Source organism: Canis aureus, chromosome X (genome assembly GCF_053574225.1).
Source record: "Canis aureus isolate CA01 chromosome X, VMU_Caureus_v.1.0, whole genome shotgun sequence".
NCBI lineage: Eukaryota > Metazoa > Chordata > Mammalia > Carnivora > Canidae > Canis > Canis aureus.
Window position 1 is genome coordinate 69,210,652 of NC_135649.1, and position 17,314 is coordinate 69,227,965.

Below are 17,314 nucleotides of genomic sequence, written 5' to 3' on the forward strand. Positions count from 1 at the left end.
TTATTTCTTTATTTGCTAATATTTTAAGATTTTTGTTTTATTTTTTCTTTTTTGTCTTTTCTTATATATATATAATATATATTATATATATATTTTTTTTATTGGAGTTCAATTTGCCAACATATAGCATAACTCCCAGTGCTCATCCCATCAAGTGCCCTCCCTCAGTGCCCATCACCCAGTCACCCCCACCCCCCGCCCTCCTCCCTTTCTACCACCCCTAGTTCGTTTCCCAGAGTTAGGAGTTTCTCATGTTCTGTCTCCCTCTCTGATATTTCCCACTCATTTTTTCTCCTTTCTCCTTTATTCCCTTTCACTATTTTTTATATTCCCCAAATGAATGAGATCATATAATGTTTGTCCTTTTCCGATTGACTTATTTCACTCAGCATAATACCCTCCAGTTCCATCCACGTTGAAGCAAATGGTGGGTATTTGTCATTTCTAATGGCTGAGTAATATTCCATTGTATACATAAACCACATCTTCTTTATCCATTCATCTTTCGATGGACACCGAGGCTCCTTCCACACTTTGGATATTGTGGACATTGCTGCTATAAACATCGGGGTGCGGGTGTCGCGGCGTTTCACTGCATCTGTATCTTTGGGGTAGATCCCCAGCAGTGCAATTGCTGGCTCATAGGGCAGATCTATTTTTAACTCCTTGAGGAACCTCCACACAGTTTTCCAGAGGGGCTGTACCAGTTCACATTCCCACCAACAGTGCAAAAGGGTTCCCCTTTCTCCACATCCTCTCCAACATTTGTTTCCTGCCTTGTTAATTTTCTCCATTCTCACTGGTGTGAGGTGGTATCTCATTGTGGTTTTGATTTGTATTTCCCTGATGGCAAGTGATGCAGAGCATTTTCTCATGTGCTTGTTGGCCATGTCTATGTCTTCCTCTGTGAGATTTCTGTTCATGTCTTTTGCCCATTTCATGATTGGATTGTTTGTTTCTTTGCTGTTGAGTTTGATAAGTTCTTTATAGATCTTGGATACTAGCCCTTTATCTGATATGTCATTTGCAAATATCTTCTCCCATTTTGTAGGCTGTCTTTTAGTTTTGTTGGCTGTTTCTTTTGCTGTGCAAAAGCTTCTTGTCTTGATGAAGTCCCAATAGTTTATTTTTGCTCTAGTTTCTCTTGCCTTCATGGATGTATCTTGTAAGAAGTTGCTGTGGCCAAGTTCAAACAGTGTGTTCCTTGTGTTCTCCTCTAGGATTTTGATGGAATCTTGTCTCACATTAAGATCTTTCATCCATTTTGAGTTTATCTTTGTGTCTGGTGTAAGAGAATGGTCTAGTTTCATTCTTCTTTATGTGGATGTCCAATTTTCCCAGCACCATTTTTTGAAGAGACTGTCCTTTTTTCAGTGAATAGTCATTCCTGCTTTGTCGAATATTAGTTGACCATAGAGTTGAGAGCCCATTTCTGGGTTCTCTATTCTGTTCCATTGATCTATGTGTCTGTTTTTGTGCCGGTACCACACTGTTTTAATGATCACAGCTTTGTAGTACAGCTTGAAATCCAGCATTGTGATGCCCCTGACTTTAGTTTTCCTTTCAATATTGCCCTGGCTATTTGGGGTCTTTTCTGACTCCACACAAATCTTAAGATGATTCGTTCCAACTCTGTGAAGAAAGTCCATGGTATTTTGATAGGGATTGCATTGAATGTGTACATTGCCCTGGGTAGCATTGACATTTTCACAATATTAATTCTTCCAATCCATGAGCATGGAATATTTTTCCATCTCTTTGTGTCTTCCTCAATTTCTTTCAGAAGTGTTCTATAGTTTTGAGGGTATAGATCCTTTACATCTTTGGTTAGGTTTATTCCTAGGTATCTTAGGCTTTTGGATGTAATTTTAAATGGGATTGACTCCTTAATTTCTCTTTCTTCAGTCTCATTGTTAGTGTATAGAAATGCCACTGATTTCTGGGCATTGATTTTTGTATCCTGCCACACTGCCAAATTGCTGTATGAGTTCTAACAATCTTGGGGTGGAGGCTTTTGGGTTTTCTCTGTACAGTATCATGTCATCTGCAAAGAGGGAGAGTTGGACTTCTTCTTTGCCAATTTGAATGCCTTTTATTTCCTTTTGTTGCCTGATTGCTGAGGCTAGGACTTCTAGTACTATGTTGAATAGCAGTGGTGAGAGTGGACGTCCTTGTCATGTTCCTGATCTTAGGGGAAAGGCTCCCAGTGTTTCCCCATTGAGAATGATATTTGCTGTGGGATTTTCATAGATGGCTTTTAGGGTGCTGAGGAATGTTCCCTCTATCCCTCCACTCTGAAGAGTTTTGATCAGGAATGGATGCTGTATTTTGTCAAATGCTTTCTCTGCATCTATTGAGAGGATCATATGGTTCTTGTTTTTTCCGTTGTTGATGTGATCTATCACACTGATTGTTTTACGAGTGTGGAACCAGCCTTGAATCCCAGTGATATATCCCACTTGGTCATGGTGAATAATCTTCTTAATGTACTGTTGGATCCTATTAGCTAGTATCTTGTTGAGAATTGTTGCGTCTGTGTTCATCAGGGATATTGGTCTATAATTCTTCTTTTTGGTGGGGTCTTCATCTGGTTTTGGAATTCCGGTAAAGCTGGCCTCATAGAACGAGTTTGGAAGTATTCCATCCCTTTCTATCCTTCAGAACAGCTTTAGTAGAACAGGTATTGTTTCTTTTTTAAACATTTGATAGAATTTCCCTGGGAAGCCATCTGGCCCTGGACTTTTGTGTCTTGGGAGGTTTCTGATGACTGCTTCAATTTCCTCCCTGGTTATTGGCCTGTTCAGGTTTTCTATTTCTTCCTGTACCAGTGTTGGTAGTTTGTGGTTTTCCAAAAATGCATCCATTTCTTTTTTTTTTAAAAGATTTATTTATTTATTTATGATAGACATGGGGGGGGAGCAGAGACACAGGAGGAGGGAGAAGCAGGCTCCATGCCGGGAGCCCGTCATGGGACTCGATCCCGAGACTCCAGGATTGCGCCCCGGGCCAAAGGCAGGTGCCAAACTGCTGAGCCACCCAGGGATCCCCTGCATCCATTTCTTATAGATTAACTAATTTATTGGTGTATGGCTGCTCATAATATGTTTTTAAAATCGTTTGTATTTCCTTGGTATTGGTTGTGATCTCTCTTCTTTCATTCGTGATTTTATTAATTTGAGTCTTTTCTCGGTTCTTTTTAATAAGGCCGGCTAATGATTATCTATCTTGTTAATCCTTTTGAAGAACCAACTCTTGGTTTTGTTGATCTGTTCTACAGTTCTTCTGATCTCTATTTCATTGAGTTCTACTCAAATCTTTATTAACTATCTTCTCCTTGGTGTAGGTTTTATTTGCTGTTGTTTCTCCAGTTCCTTTAAGTGCAAGGTTAGCTAGTCTATTTGAGTTTTTTCCAATTTTTTGAGGGAGGCTTGTATTGTGAATTGTGATGTATTTCCCTCTTAGGACCACTTTTGCTGTATCCCAAAGATGTTGAATGGTTGTTTCTTCATTCTCATTAGTTTCCATGAATCTTTTTAATTATTCTCTAATTTCCTGGTTGGCCCTTTCATCTTTTAGGAGGATGCTGTTTAACCTCCACGTGTTTGAGTTTATTCCAAATTTCCTCTTGTGATTGAGTTTTACTTTCAAAGCATTGTGGTCTGAAAATATGCAGGGGATAATCTCAATCTTTTGGTTTTGGTTGAGACTTGATTTGTTACCCAGTATGTGGTCTATTCTGGAGAAAGTTCCATGTGCACTTGAGAAGAATGTGTAATCAGTTGTGTTCGGATGTAAAGTTTTGTAAATATCTATGAAATCCATCTGGTCGAGTGTATCATTTAAGGCTGTTGTTTCTTTGGTGATGTTCTGCTTAGAAGATCTGTCATGTGCAGAAAGTGCTGTGTTGAAGTCTCCTACTATTAGTGTATTATTATCTAAGTATATCTTTACTTTGGTTATTAATTGATATATTTGGCAGCTCCCACATTAGGGGCATAAATATTCATGATTGTTAGGTCTTTTTGTTGGATAGACCCTTTAAGTATGATATAGTGTCCCTCTTAATCTCTTACTACAGTCTTTGGGATAAACTTTAATTTATCTGATAGGAGGATTGCTACCCCAGCTTTCTTTTGAGGACCATTTGAATGGAAAATGGTTCTCCAACCTTTGATTTTCAAGCTGTTCATTTCCTAGGTCTAAAATGAGTCTCTTGTAGACAGCAAATAGATGATTCTTGCTTTTTTATCCAGTTTGAAACCCTGTGTCTTTTGATGAGATCATTTAGCCCATTCACGTTCAGAGTGACTATTGGAAGATATGAATTTAGTGTCATCATAATACCTATTCAGTCCCTGTTTTTGTGGATCATTTCTTTGGGCATCCTCTTTCTTAACAGGGTCCCTCTTAATATTTCTTGCAGAGCTGGTTTGGTGGTCACATATTCTTTCAGTTTCTGCCTATCTTGGAAGCTCTTTATCTCTCCTTCTATTCTGGATGAGAGCATTGCTGGATAAAGTATTGGCTGCATGTTCTTCTCATTTAGGACCCTGAATATATCCTGCCAGCCCTTTCTGGCCTGCCAGGTCTTTACGGAGAGGTCTGCTGTTAATCTGATATTTCTCCCCATATAAGTTATGAATCTCTTGTTTCTCACTACTCTAAGGATATTCTCTTTATCTTTGGAATTCGCAAGTTTCACTATTAAATGTCGAGATGTTAAACATTTTTTATTATTTTGGAGGGGGACTGCTCTATCTCTTGGATCTGAATGCCTGTTTCCCTCCCCAAATTAGGGAAGTTCTCAGCTATGATTTGTTCAAATATGCTTTCTGGCCCTCTGTCCTTCTCAGCCTTTCCTGGAACCCCAATTATATGTAGATTGTTCCTTCTGAAGCTGTCATTTATTTCCCTTAACTTTTCCTCATGGTCTCTTAATTGTTTTTCTCTTTTTTTCTCAGCTTCCTTCCTTGCCATCAACTTATCTTCTATGTCACTCACTCTTTTTTCCACCTCATTAACCCTCATCATTAGGACCTCCAGTTTGGATTGCATCTCATTTAATTGATTTTTAATTTTGGCCTGATGAGATCTAAATTCTTCAGTCATGAAGTCTCTAGAATCCTTTATGCTTTTTTCTAAAGCCACCAGTAGCTTTATAATTGTGCTTCTGAATTGGCTTTCTGACATTAAATTGTAATCCAAATTCTGTAACTCTGTGGGAGAGAATACTGTTTCTGATTCTTTTGTGGTGAATTCTTCCTTCTAGTCATTTTGCTCAGTGCAGAGTGGGTGTATGAGCAGGCTAAGTCAAGAATATCAACCACAACCTAAGTAAATTTCACCCTAGATGATTCTTGTTAGAAGCGAAAACCCTTCTCTCTGTAGCATTCTGGCTGTTCTCTCTTTAATTCTTAGGTCGAATTCGTAGGTGTTCAGGATGTTTTGAAAGTTATCTAGGTAAGTTGGTGGGACCAGGTGAGTGAGTACCCCTACTTTTCACCATCTTGACCCCCATCTTGCAGAATATTTTTAAACTCCCACTTTCAACACCGGAGAAAAATATACTGACCCTAAATAGTCATGGGTAATCTTGAACCTACAGAGCACAGGTTTTTTTTTTTTTTTGTTTTGTTTTTTTTAGTGAAGAGTGTGTTTTATTCCATTTACACCCAAATGACTTCTGTTCTTCACTTAAAATGTGAAGCTTCTTTTAGAGGGTACAAGGGACTCATCTACCTTACCTTGGTGTGCATGAACAATCTGAGTTTTCTTAGCTTAAAAAAAGTTTTTGTGTTTTAAAATATTTTATTTATTCATGAGAAACAGGGTCCCTCAGAGAGAGGCAGAGACATAGACAGAGGGAAAAGCAGGATCCTCGTAGGAGCCTGATGTGGACTTGATCCCTGGACCAGGATCACAGCCTGAGCCAAAGACAGACACTTAACCACTGAGCCACCCAGGTGTTCAGTTTAGAAAAACGTATCCAGGTTATTTCTATCATATTTTTCCAAATAGTGTCTTAGCATTGAAAATATGTTAGTGCCTCAAAAGTAAAAAAAAAAAATTGTACACAAACACAGTGGCACTTTATCATAATAGTGAAAAACTTGGAAACCAATGAAATATCCAACATTATGAAAATCATTGTATATTAACTTAATTGAATGTTATATATCCCTTACATTGACAACTGTGAGGACTCCATTGTAATACAGATTAATATTTACCAAATAAAGTCAGATGGAAAGAATGGAACATGAAACTCTAATATAAGCTATGATTGTAACTATATACAAATATAAAAGGACAAAGTTAAAATGGAATGCAGAAAAATGAAAATAGCTATATTAACATGGTAAATTATCAATTTCTTCTAAAAATTTTTATCATTGTTTTAATAACTAAAATTGTATTTTGAGTTTTCTGGGGTTGTTCACCACCCCTCAGACTTTTCATCCCACATGCAGATGTTGTATGGAATACTACTCAGCCATTAAGAAATGAAATCTTGTGATTTGCAATGATGTGGATGGAACTAGAGGATATTATGCTAAGAGAAATAAGTTAATCAGTGAAAGAGAATTATAATATGATCTTACTTATATGTGGAATTTAAGAAACAAAACAGAGATGGGATGCCTGGGTGGCTTAGTAGTTTAGTGCCTGCCTTTGGCCCAGGGCGTGATCATGGAATCCCAGGATTGAGTCCCACAGCAAGCTCCCTGCATGGAGCCTGCTTCTCCCTCTGCCTATGTCTCTGCCTCTCTCTCTGTGTGTCTCATGAATAAATAAATAATCTTTTTAAAAAAAGAAACAAAACAGAGGATCATATAGGAAGAGGAGAAAAGATAAAACAAGATGAAATCATAGAGGGAAACAAAGCATAAGAGACTCTTAATCATAGGAATCAAACTGAGGGTCCCTGGAGGAGTAGTGGGTAGGGTATTGGGGTAACTGAGTGATGAATGTTTAGGAGGACACCTGATGTAATAAGCACTGGGTATTATGTAAGACTGATGAATCACTGACCTCTACCTCTGAAATTAATAATACATTATATGTTAATTAATTGAATTTAAATAAAAATTTAAAAATTTATTGAAGTATAATCAACACAATTTTAAGTGTACAATGTAATAATTAGGTATATGTATACGTTTTGAGTCCTAACTATTTATTTAATTAACATATTCATCACATTTTTTTTCTGAGAACGCTTAAGTTCTGTTCTCTTAGCAAAATTCAGTTATACAATCCAGTATTACCAGCTATAGTAATCATGTCATACATTAGATGACCTTTTTCATCTTGTAACTGAAAGTTTATACCCTGTTACCTTTTTCATCTTATAACTGAAAGTTTATACCCTTTTACCACCCTTTCCCCATTTCCCCAACCCCAAGCCCCTCAAAACCACTATTCTATTCTCTGTTTCTAGAGTTTAACTGTTTTTTTTTCAAATTCCACAAATAAGTGATGATAACATGAAATATTTGTCTTTCTCTATCTGGCTTATTTTACCTAGCATACTAGTCCTCCAAATTCATTCTTGTCACAAATGGAAGGATGTCCCTCTTTTTATGGCTGAATAATATTCCATTGTGTACATATACCATATTTTATTTATCCATTCATCAGTAAATGGACACTTAGGTTGTTTCTGTACCTTGGCTATTTTAAATATTGCTGCAATGAATATGGGAGTAGAGATCTCTTTCAGATCATGATGTGGGATTGCTGGAGTATATGGTAGTTCTAATTTTAATTTGAGAAAGCTCTATACTGTTTTCCATGATAATCCTACCATTTTATATTCCAACCAACTGTGTACAAGGTTTCTCTACTAGCATTTGTTATCCCTTTTCTTTTTGATGATATAACTCTAGTAGTTGTGAGACATATTTCATCGTGGTTTTGATTTGGATTTTCCATATTATTAGTGATGCTAAGCACCTTTTCTTCTACCTGCTGACCATTTGTATGTCTTTTTTAAAGATTTATTAATTTATTTGAGAGAGACCAGAGCAGGGGGAGGGACAGTAGGAGAGAGGAGAGAATCCTCAGGCAGATTCCCAGCTGAGTGTGGAGTCCAACCTGGACCTTTATTTCACAACCCTGAGATTCATTATCTTGTGCTGAAATCAAGAGTTGAATGCTTGGTGTGCCTGGGTGGCTCAGTTGATTAAGCGTCTGCCTTTGGCTCAGGTCATGATCCCAGGGTCCTGGGATTGAGGCCCACATCAGGCTTCGTGCACACTGGGAGCTTGCTTCTCCCTCTCTTGCTCCCTCTACTTCTTCTCTTTCTCTCTCTCTCAAATACGTAAAAAAAATATATATATTTTATTTATTATTTATGATAGTCACACACAGAGAGAGAGAGGTAGAGACAGAAGCAGGCTCCATGCACCGGGAGCCCGACGTGGGATTTGATCCCGGGTCTCCAGGATCGCGCCCTGGGCCAAAGGCAGGCGCCAAACCGCTGTGCCACCCAGAGGGCTTTATATATTTTTTAAAGAGTCAAATGCTTAACTGACTGAGCCATCCAGATGCCCCTATATGTTTTCTTTGGAAAAATGTCTATTCAGGTTCTTTGCCCATTTTTAAATTGTTTTTTTTTTCTATTGAGTTGTAGGAGTTCTTTGTATATTTTGGATATTACCATCTATTGAATATAGTGTTTGCAAGTATTTTCTCCCATTCCGTAGGTTGCCTTTTAATTTTGTTGATGGTTTCCGTGAAATTTCTAATATGGAGAAAGAAAATAGAATATCGATTACCACAATCTGCAACTGATACTGATCTAGACAGATCGTAAAATGAACTTAGAACTCAGAGAGGGTGTTGTGTTTTGATTGTCTAAAAAAGAAAACAATACAATTTTATTGGTTTTTTTTTGTAGAGGTGACTTAGAAAAAATAAGGTCAAATGTAGAGATATCTCTGTAATTTTGTTATTTCTTTTTAACCTTTAGGTACAAAATTATGCTGATGCCCTAAACTGGTACTATTATTCTCTGAGATTTTATGCAACTGATCGTACAGATTTGGACTTGGCCAAACTGCGGAGAAACATGGCTTCCTGCTACCTTCATTTGAAACAACTTGATAAGGTGCTTTGATTCATCTATTTTTTTCAAAGGCAGGAAGTGTCCTGTGCAGTGGCAGGGAGATAGGTACAGTTTGGTGTGTCTTCTTGGCTATGAGGTTAAGATATCTGAGAGTTTCTTCATAGAATATAAACTCAAATTGATACTTTCCTGATTTGTACACTGTAAACATGACTGATAGGAACTTCCCAGAAAGAGAGAATTTGAAAAACCATTAATTCCACTACTTACTGGGTTTTGGGGGCACCTTTTTCTGGAAAGTAATATATCATTGGAACTTCTAAACCAAGTTGTTTGCTACTAACCACCTGCAGTATTGTCCTTTGAAGCAAACTAAATTATAAGGTACACTTTTATTGGTCAACCATTCAGTATGGGAAAATACTCAGATAAAATAGTCTTTCTTTTATGTACTGGGTTACCTATTGACTATCCAACCACTCTGGAAAATTTTTAGCAATTGATTATCAGAACAAAATTCTAAGAGGTGAATGAGATAAAAATCTATTTAAAGATCGAGCCATTCATACTTCCTAGAGCAATTGGAACATTTCTTTTTTTGGGTATCATAGTATACACATAAGTGGGGGAAGGTATTGGCTTGTGGAAGGACAAGTGAGAAAGACAAGTGTAGACCCAGATAAAATATGAAGGCTTTTGTTGCTTTTCAGGTTTTAATGACAAGTTTAGGGGAAAATATATGATTACTGGTTGTATTCCAGACATTTTCTTTGAGTTTTTGTTTACTTTGAAGGGTTGTTTATTTGACTAAATACTTCAATTTTCTTTCAAAAGAATATTTACCATTTAGTTTGTATATTAAAAATTTATAGTTCGGGAAGAGAAGTTGAAGTATTACTTACTTAGTTCATGATATTTCAGCACAGCCTAGCATTTAAGTGTTTCAGAATGATAATTGACGCTACTGTTTACATAAAGACCTGAAAAAAAGATTATCACACAAATTTTCTGCATAAGATACCATTAACTATTTCAGAAAGATAATTGCTTACTGCTTAAAGATATAAAAATGATCAGAAAGTTATTTTAAGTTTCATGATTTATGTTGGCCTGGCAGAATGGGAAGGACCTGCATTTGGAGTCAGATATGCCATTTGGATGATTGTCTTTTCAGGCCAAGGAAGGGTATCTGTTCTGCTATCTGTTCAGCTAATACAGATAGAAAGAGTGCAGTACAAGATACTGTGATAGTCTCTGAGGGGTTATAGATATGAACAAGACATAGTTGCCTTTGACTCAACCAAGCAGCTAGCCTCAGAGTATCCTAATGGGCAGATCTTTAAAGATTTTATTTATTTATTTGAGAGACAGCTCGCACAAGCAGGGAGGGGGGCAAAGAGAAAGGGAGAAGCAGACTCCCAGCTGAACAGGGAGCCCAAAATGCAGCTCCATCCCAGGACCCTGAGATCAAGACCGGAGCCAAAGGCAGATGCTTAACTGACTAAGCCACCCAGGTACACCTAGAATATGAGGCTAGAATATGAGGTTGTTTTTAAGAGTGGAGGTTAGGCATAGGGGGCCAGGCTGGGATGCAGTTTCTAGGAGAATATGAAGTGAGTAGATAGAATCTTTCAAGACTTGAAGCAGTGCTTCTTTTTTTAAAGTAGCCTCAACACCCAGTGTGGGGCTTGAACTCAAGACATTGAGATCAAGAGTCATGTGCTCCTCCGATTGAGCCAGCAAGGTGCCCTGAAACAATGCTTCTTAAGTCTCCTCTAACTAATGTCAAATTTGATCCTAGGATAGGACTAAGCCTATAATATGGAATTCAAATCGTATTAGTAAGAAGGTGAAGAAGAGGAGAGCAGGAAACCAGGCATGTCCTAATAGTGTATAATCAGTGTGTGATTATATCACTGAAGGCCAGATTGGTAGTAAAACCAAAAGTTATTTTCAGTATGTTCAAGGTAATCTTGTTGATTACTGTTAGTGTTATTTTTCTCTTTCATCCTTCTTGTCTTGAACTTAGCAAACATTGATTTGGTATCTTCCATATGTAGGGAATACTCTCTTAATGCACAAAGAGAAAGGTGAAAAGAAATTACACAATCCATTATATTTTACTATTTTACTATTCCCACCTTCCCTTGTTAATTTTCATTGTCAAATGCTTTTTTCACTTCTTCCCTTGAGCTACTTGAACATTGTTCAGAATAGTTTATGAAACCATGTTTACTGGACCTGCTTAAATTGTATGGTTTTTCAGCTAGGTAAAACTGACCCTTACTAACTTTCTGTCATATTCCTCACAATTTTTTTGTCCTCAAACCACCATGCCTTACCCTTCCCTTTAGCAAAATACTTTATCTTGTAATTTTCTGAACTCATAGCCACTCACATGAACTTCATCAACTTCTCCTTTCTTTACTCTTCCTTTCTTCTTCTTATCTCTTAGAAGGAACTTTTTTTGAGGGCCTTCTCTACAATTCTCAACTTCAGCTTGTTAATATTTTTCTCTCAACTATTTCTTTCCCCATCACAACAATTATTCTGAGGTCTTCTTTATTAAAAAAAAAAACCTTCCTTCAATCTTGTCATCCTAATAAAATTATAGTTCTTTGTTCTTCATTTTATCACCAAACTTTTGAACCTAAAATTACTGCCAATATTTTCTCAGTGCCCATTTATTTTAAAAAATGGTTATTGACTATCTATGTTAAATACTATCCTAGGCCTTGGGATATAGTAATGAACAAAATAGACAAAACACCTACATTCATGGAGTTTATTATTCTCCTAGGACAGAAAATTTAAAAATGAATATTATGGTATATTACAGAGGTCAGCAAAATTTCTGTGAAGAGCCAAGTAGTAAATATTTTAGGTTTTCTATGTCATGCAATTCTCTGTTGCAACTATTCAATTCTGCTGTTATACCATGAAAACAGCCATAGACCATATGTAAACAAATTGGCATGGCTTTGTCCTAATAAAACTTTGTTATTTAGGAACACTGAAATTTGAATTTCATATAATTTTTGTGTGTCATAAAATATTATTCTTCTCGATTTTTTCAACCTTTGAAAAATATAAAACCCTTCTTAGCTTGTGAACTACAAAAATAGATGGTAGCTTAGAAGTGGTTCAAAGGCCATAGTTTGCTGACCCTGTTATATATTAAAGAGTGATGAAGGAAAGGGTGGTATTAAATGTTTTTTTTGTATTAAATGTTTTAGAAGAGGAATAAAGGTTGAAATTTTAGATAGGGTGGCCAAGAAGGCCTCAGTGAGAAGGTGGTTTTTGAGTAGAGACCTGAGGAAATGAGGGATCTAGCTAGCTATGTAGATATCTGGAAACAAAACAAAACAAAAACAAAAGCATAGCATTCCAAATAGCAGGAATAGCAAGTGCAAAGGTTGTGGGGATAAGAGCATACCTGGGGCATCTGAGGAATAGCAAAGGGACTAGTGTGACTTCAGCACAATATTAAGAAAAGTAGGAGCTGTGATCAGGGAAATAGTGGGGAGATGGATTATGTAAGAAAGATCTTATAGTTCATTGTAAAGATTTATCATTAACTCTAGGTGAGATGGGGAGCCATTGGGGAGCTCTGGGCAAAGAAATGACATGATTTGATTTGCATTTTATTTTTAAAATTTTTAAAAATATGGAACACTTCATGAATTCACATGTCATCCTTGTGCAGGGGCCATGCTAATCTTCTCTGTACTGTTCCAGTTTTAGTATATGTGCTGCCAAATTGAGCATGGTATGACCTTATGATCTGCATTTTAATAAGATCACTCTTACCACTGTATTGAATAGGCTAGGGTGAGTGCAAGGGTGGAAGCAGGAGACCATTTAGGAGGCCATTGAAATAATCTAGGCAAGAGATGAGGTGGCATAGACCAGGGTAGAATTGTGGATGGGGATCAGATTCTAGATAGATTATAAAAGTAAAGATGACAGAATTCCCCGACATACCAGATGTAAGATAGAAGAGAAAGAATAGACAAGACTGACTCTAAGGTTTTTGATTTTATCACCTACTGCTCTCTTGATGATTTTCACATCTTTGAGTTTATAAACCGATCTTTTGAAGATCACTAGTAACCTTTTAATGATCAAATCCAATGATCTTTTCTTAGTCCTTCTTGTCCTCTGATCTCTCTAGCACAAAACAATGTAATACTGTCAACTATTTCATCCTTCTGGAAACTTTGTGTTTGGCTTCTATGACATCTTCTCTTAATCCTATTTATTGCTGTGGCTATTCCTTCTCTATTTCTGTTACTGGTTCTTTTCACCAAATAAATATTGGATGAGGGTAGGTATTATCTTTATCTTGTTATCTGGTTCACTATTTTATCTCTGACACCCACAACCATGCTTCATAGATGTTTTAATAAACATTTGTTGAGTGAATTTATTCTCTGGTCTCTTCTTTTTTTTTTCTTCTGTACACTCTACTCCCAGTAATCCATCTTAGTTTTAATTCTTCATTCCTAAATCTGTATGTGTAGCCCGGATCTTTCTCATAGCCCACATTCACTTTTTTTACGATTTTGGGCATATTCAGTGATCTGAGACTGAAATTTTTAGATTCCTGGATTACTTCTTCCCATGTATTCATCATGTGCCACATCTGATCAGTTCTACTTCTGCAGATTTTTCCCAGCTGTCTTCTCTCCCATCTTTACCTCTCTACTCTAGCCCAAGCTTTCATCATCTTTATCATTATTGGAATAATCTTCTAACCAATTACAGGGAGCCACTCTATAATCTTCAGTTACTCCCTATAAATAAAGACCAAATTCCTCGGTGCTTAAGGTCCTCCATAATCTAGAAATAACATAATCCTATTTTATTTCCATTATATGTATACTGTGTTTATCCTAAATTGGATTATTTGCAGCTTCCAAACCATGATCTATGCTTTTCTACTTCTGTACCTTTTTCCATGCTTCTCCATTGCAAATGAACTTTTCCCTGCATCTCTACCTTATGAAACTTTTTTATGACAGTCTTGGCTTGATAAGGAAATTTCTGAGTCTTGCTTTTCCTCTAGAACTTCATAACACCTCTGTTTATACCTAGGTACTCGTATTCTGCATTGTATTATAGTTATTTGCATACCTGACTTAGCCCCCTATTAGATTGCCACCTCCTTGAGACAAGGACCATATCTTACTTTATTTTCTCTGATAGCTAGCATAGAGCCTAATGTATAGTCAAAGAGACTCAATAAATACCTGTCAATTTCTTGTGATTAAAGGAATTGCATTTGTTCATGTTGTTTCTGACCTTGCTACTGTGGATAATTGGAAACCAAAAGTGATCAAGATCTATGCTTGATTATTAGAACTGAAGGAGTTTACGTTATTTTAGAAATCATCCCATTAGAATTTTCTATAGCTCAGTTCCTTTCTTTTTGGAAGAGAGAAACACATTCTGTTTTATTCTGCTTTATTTTTTTTTTAATTTTTATTTATTTATGATAGTCACAGAGAGAGAGAGAGAGAGAGAGAGAGAGAGAGAGAGGCAGAGACATAGGCAGAAGGAGAAGCAGGCTCCATGCACTGGGAGCCCGACGTGGGATTCGATCCCGGGTCTCCAGGATCACGCCCTGGGCCAAAGGCAGGCGCCAAACCGCTGCGCCACCCAGGGATCCCTTATTCTGCTTTAAAATAAAATATTAAATCATAGGTCAGAAGTTAATTTGGATGAGTTAAAGGAGTTGGAGAATATATTCCTCTGAACTCTTAGTAGATTATGTTATGGATTCATTAGTTCATACATTTGGCAACATCTTTTTGAGATAGCAATTCTAAATATAAGTAATTTCTTTGGTTTATTTTCAAAGTTATATATGTGTAAATTTTTCATTGCCATTATCCATTGAGAATATCTTCAGTACTATGTATGAGACAATATTAAACTATGTAGTTTCATAGACATCATCTCTGACTTTGGGGAATTTATAGTATCTTAAGTCTGGTATCTTAAAAATTCTCAAAAATAATATAATAAAATTAAGTGTAAGTCATAGGCTCGAATAGGCAGACTTTTAGTATAGAGGAAATGAACTTGGGTTCTAAGTATAGGAACAGTTGATCACAACTTGATATAATGGGATTTTGCTGCAAATCATAATATCTTAATACCCTTAATTTTCATTAAGAGATGAAGAATGGATTGTTTTGGTGATAGTCTGTAGTAAAATTAATGGTAATGTACAATTGAGCACTCTTTAACTCAGTGTAGGAATCTCATCCTCAGCTTACAACTGCAATTTAGCTACATGAAGTGTCATTAGTACTACTATAGGTTGATGAAACTAAAGCACGATTTCAAAGCACAGCATGGCAGTAAGAATTACAACAGTTACAGGATGATACTGTTGGGGCACCTAGGTGGCTCAGTGCTTGAGTGTCTGCCTTCAGCTGAGGTCATGATCCCAGGGTCCTGGGATTGAGTCCCTCATCAGGCTCCCTGTGGGGTGCTGCTTCTGCCTATGTCTCTGCCTCTCTCCGTGTGTCTTGAATAAATAGATAAAATCTAAGAAAAAAATGATACTATTAATAGAGTATTTATATGACCTAAAGTGAAGACTACCACATCTCATGTGTTGGTTTTATATTGGTTCTACTAACTATATGGAGTTCTAAAAAAAATCATGCCTTTCCATTGTAGTACTGAAAGTGACCTTGTGATCAGAAGTAAACTAGTAATGTTCACTAGGTGGCACTGTGGCCTTTGTTTCTATTATAACAGCTAGTCATTGATTTTGTGATGCTTTGGCTGGTGTAGCCATTCCCACAAATATATCTGTATGGATGTAAAAGAAATCACTTAAGTAAACCTTAGATGAAGGTCAGTTGTGGCTCATTCCTGATATAGCTATACCATAAAAATACCATAATTGAGGTTTTAAGTCAACAAATATTTATTGAATGCCTAATCTGTGCCTGGTATTATAGAATAAGTAGAATACATGATTCTTTCTATACATAAGCTTAAAATATTTTTATGGAAACAAGATTTACACATACAACATAATTACAAATTAATAAAAATGTATAATCAAGTATCAAATTATGTGGTGAATATCATATGAATTTAGAATCAGAATATGTAGATAAGGACCTTTGTGAATACTGATTGGGTATATATATGACCTGAAGCTGAAAAGAGTAACCAATATGTTAGAAAACAGGCAAATCTGAAGAGACCTCAATAGGCTGAAATGATGAGCCCATTTGGATAAGATGAAGACAAACAGAATAACAATATATCCCATACTTGGATCCCTAAAAACAACTGTACAAGAACAGAATAGATGAAATGTGGCTTAAGAGCAGCACGTGTGAAAGATTTGTGATGTTTTTAGTTGACTGTAAGCTCAACACCAGCCAATAATGCTGAGAAAATTAATTCAAATTAGGTTGCATCATGGGGCGCCAGGGTGACTCAGTGATTGAATGTCTCCCTTTGGCTCAGGTTGTGATCCCAGAGTCCTGGGATCAAGTCCCATGTCGTGCTCCCTGTGGGGAGCCTGCTTCTTCCCCTGCCTCTGTCTCTGCCTCTCTCTGTGTCTCTCATGAATAAATAAAATCTTTAAAAAAAAAAACCAATTAGGTTGCATCAATAGAAATGTGAAGGAGTGATAATCACCCTGTATTCTGCTCTGGTTATAGCATACCTATAATACTGTGTAGGATTAAGAGGTAACACTTTTGAAGGAGGATATTGACAAACTCTAATGTGCCAAGGAGAAGGCACTCAGGATGGTAAGAGCCATCTTATTTGAAGAATAGTTAAAGGAAATATGGATGTTAAATTTGGAAAATGGAAGATTTAGGAGGAACATAATAGCTTTCTCCTAATATTTGAATGGCTATCAAAGAGTAAAATAATTAAATTTATTCCAGGCGCCTGGGTGGCTCCATCAGTCAAGCGTCTATCTTGGGCTCAAGTCATGATATTGGGCTCCCTGCTCAGTGGGGAGTCTGCTTCTCTCTTTGTCCCTCCCTCCTGCTCGTTATCTCTCTCTCATGCTCTCGCTCTCAAATAAACAAAATATTTTTTAAAAATTAATTTTTTTTCTGGGGATCCCTGTGTGGCTCAGTGGTTTAGCGCCTGCCTTTGGCCCAGGGCATGATCCTGGAGTCCCAGGATCGAGTTCCATGTCAGGCTGCCTGCATGGAGCCTGCTTCTCCCTCTGCCTGTGTCTCTGCCTCTTTC

At 36.9% G+C, this 17,314-nt stretch overlaps 1 protein-coding gene and 1 non-coding gene across 7 annotated transcripts in view; one reads left to right on the top strand and one right to left on the bottom strand.

The window, feature by feature from the left end:
* The window catches only part of TEX11 (testis expressed 11), a 323,813-nt gene that overhangs the window by 154,511 nt on the left and 151,988 nt on the right, over positions 1-17,314 (top strand). For all 6 annotated transcript variants that reach the window (XM_077890293.1, XM_077890296.1, XM_077890292.1 and 3 more), the window contains one exon: positions 8,975-9,112. In XM_077890293.1, coding sequence (XP_077746419.1) covers positions 8,975-9,112 — 138 coding nt within the window. The remainder of the gene's footprint in view (positions 1-8,974; positions 9,113-17,314) is intronic.
* On the bottom strand, positions 12,732-12,838 carry LOC144309230 (U6 spliceosomal RNA). The gene has a single exon (XR_013375292.1). It is a non-coding gene; the product is annotated as a U6 spliceosomal RNA (small nuclear RNA).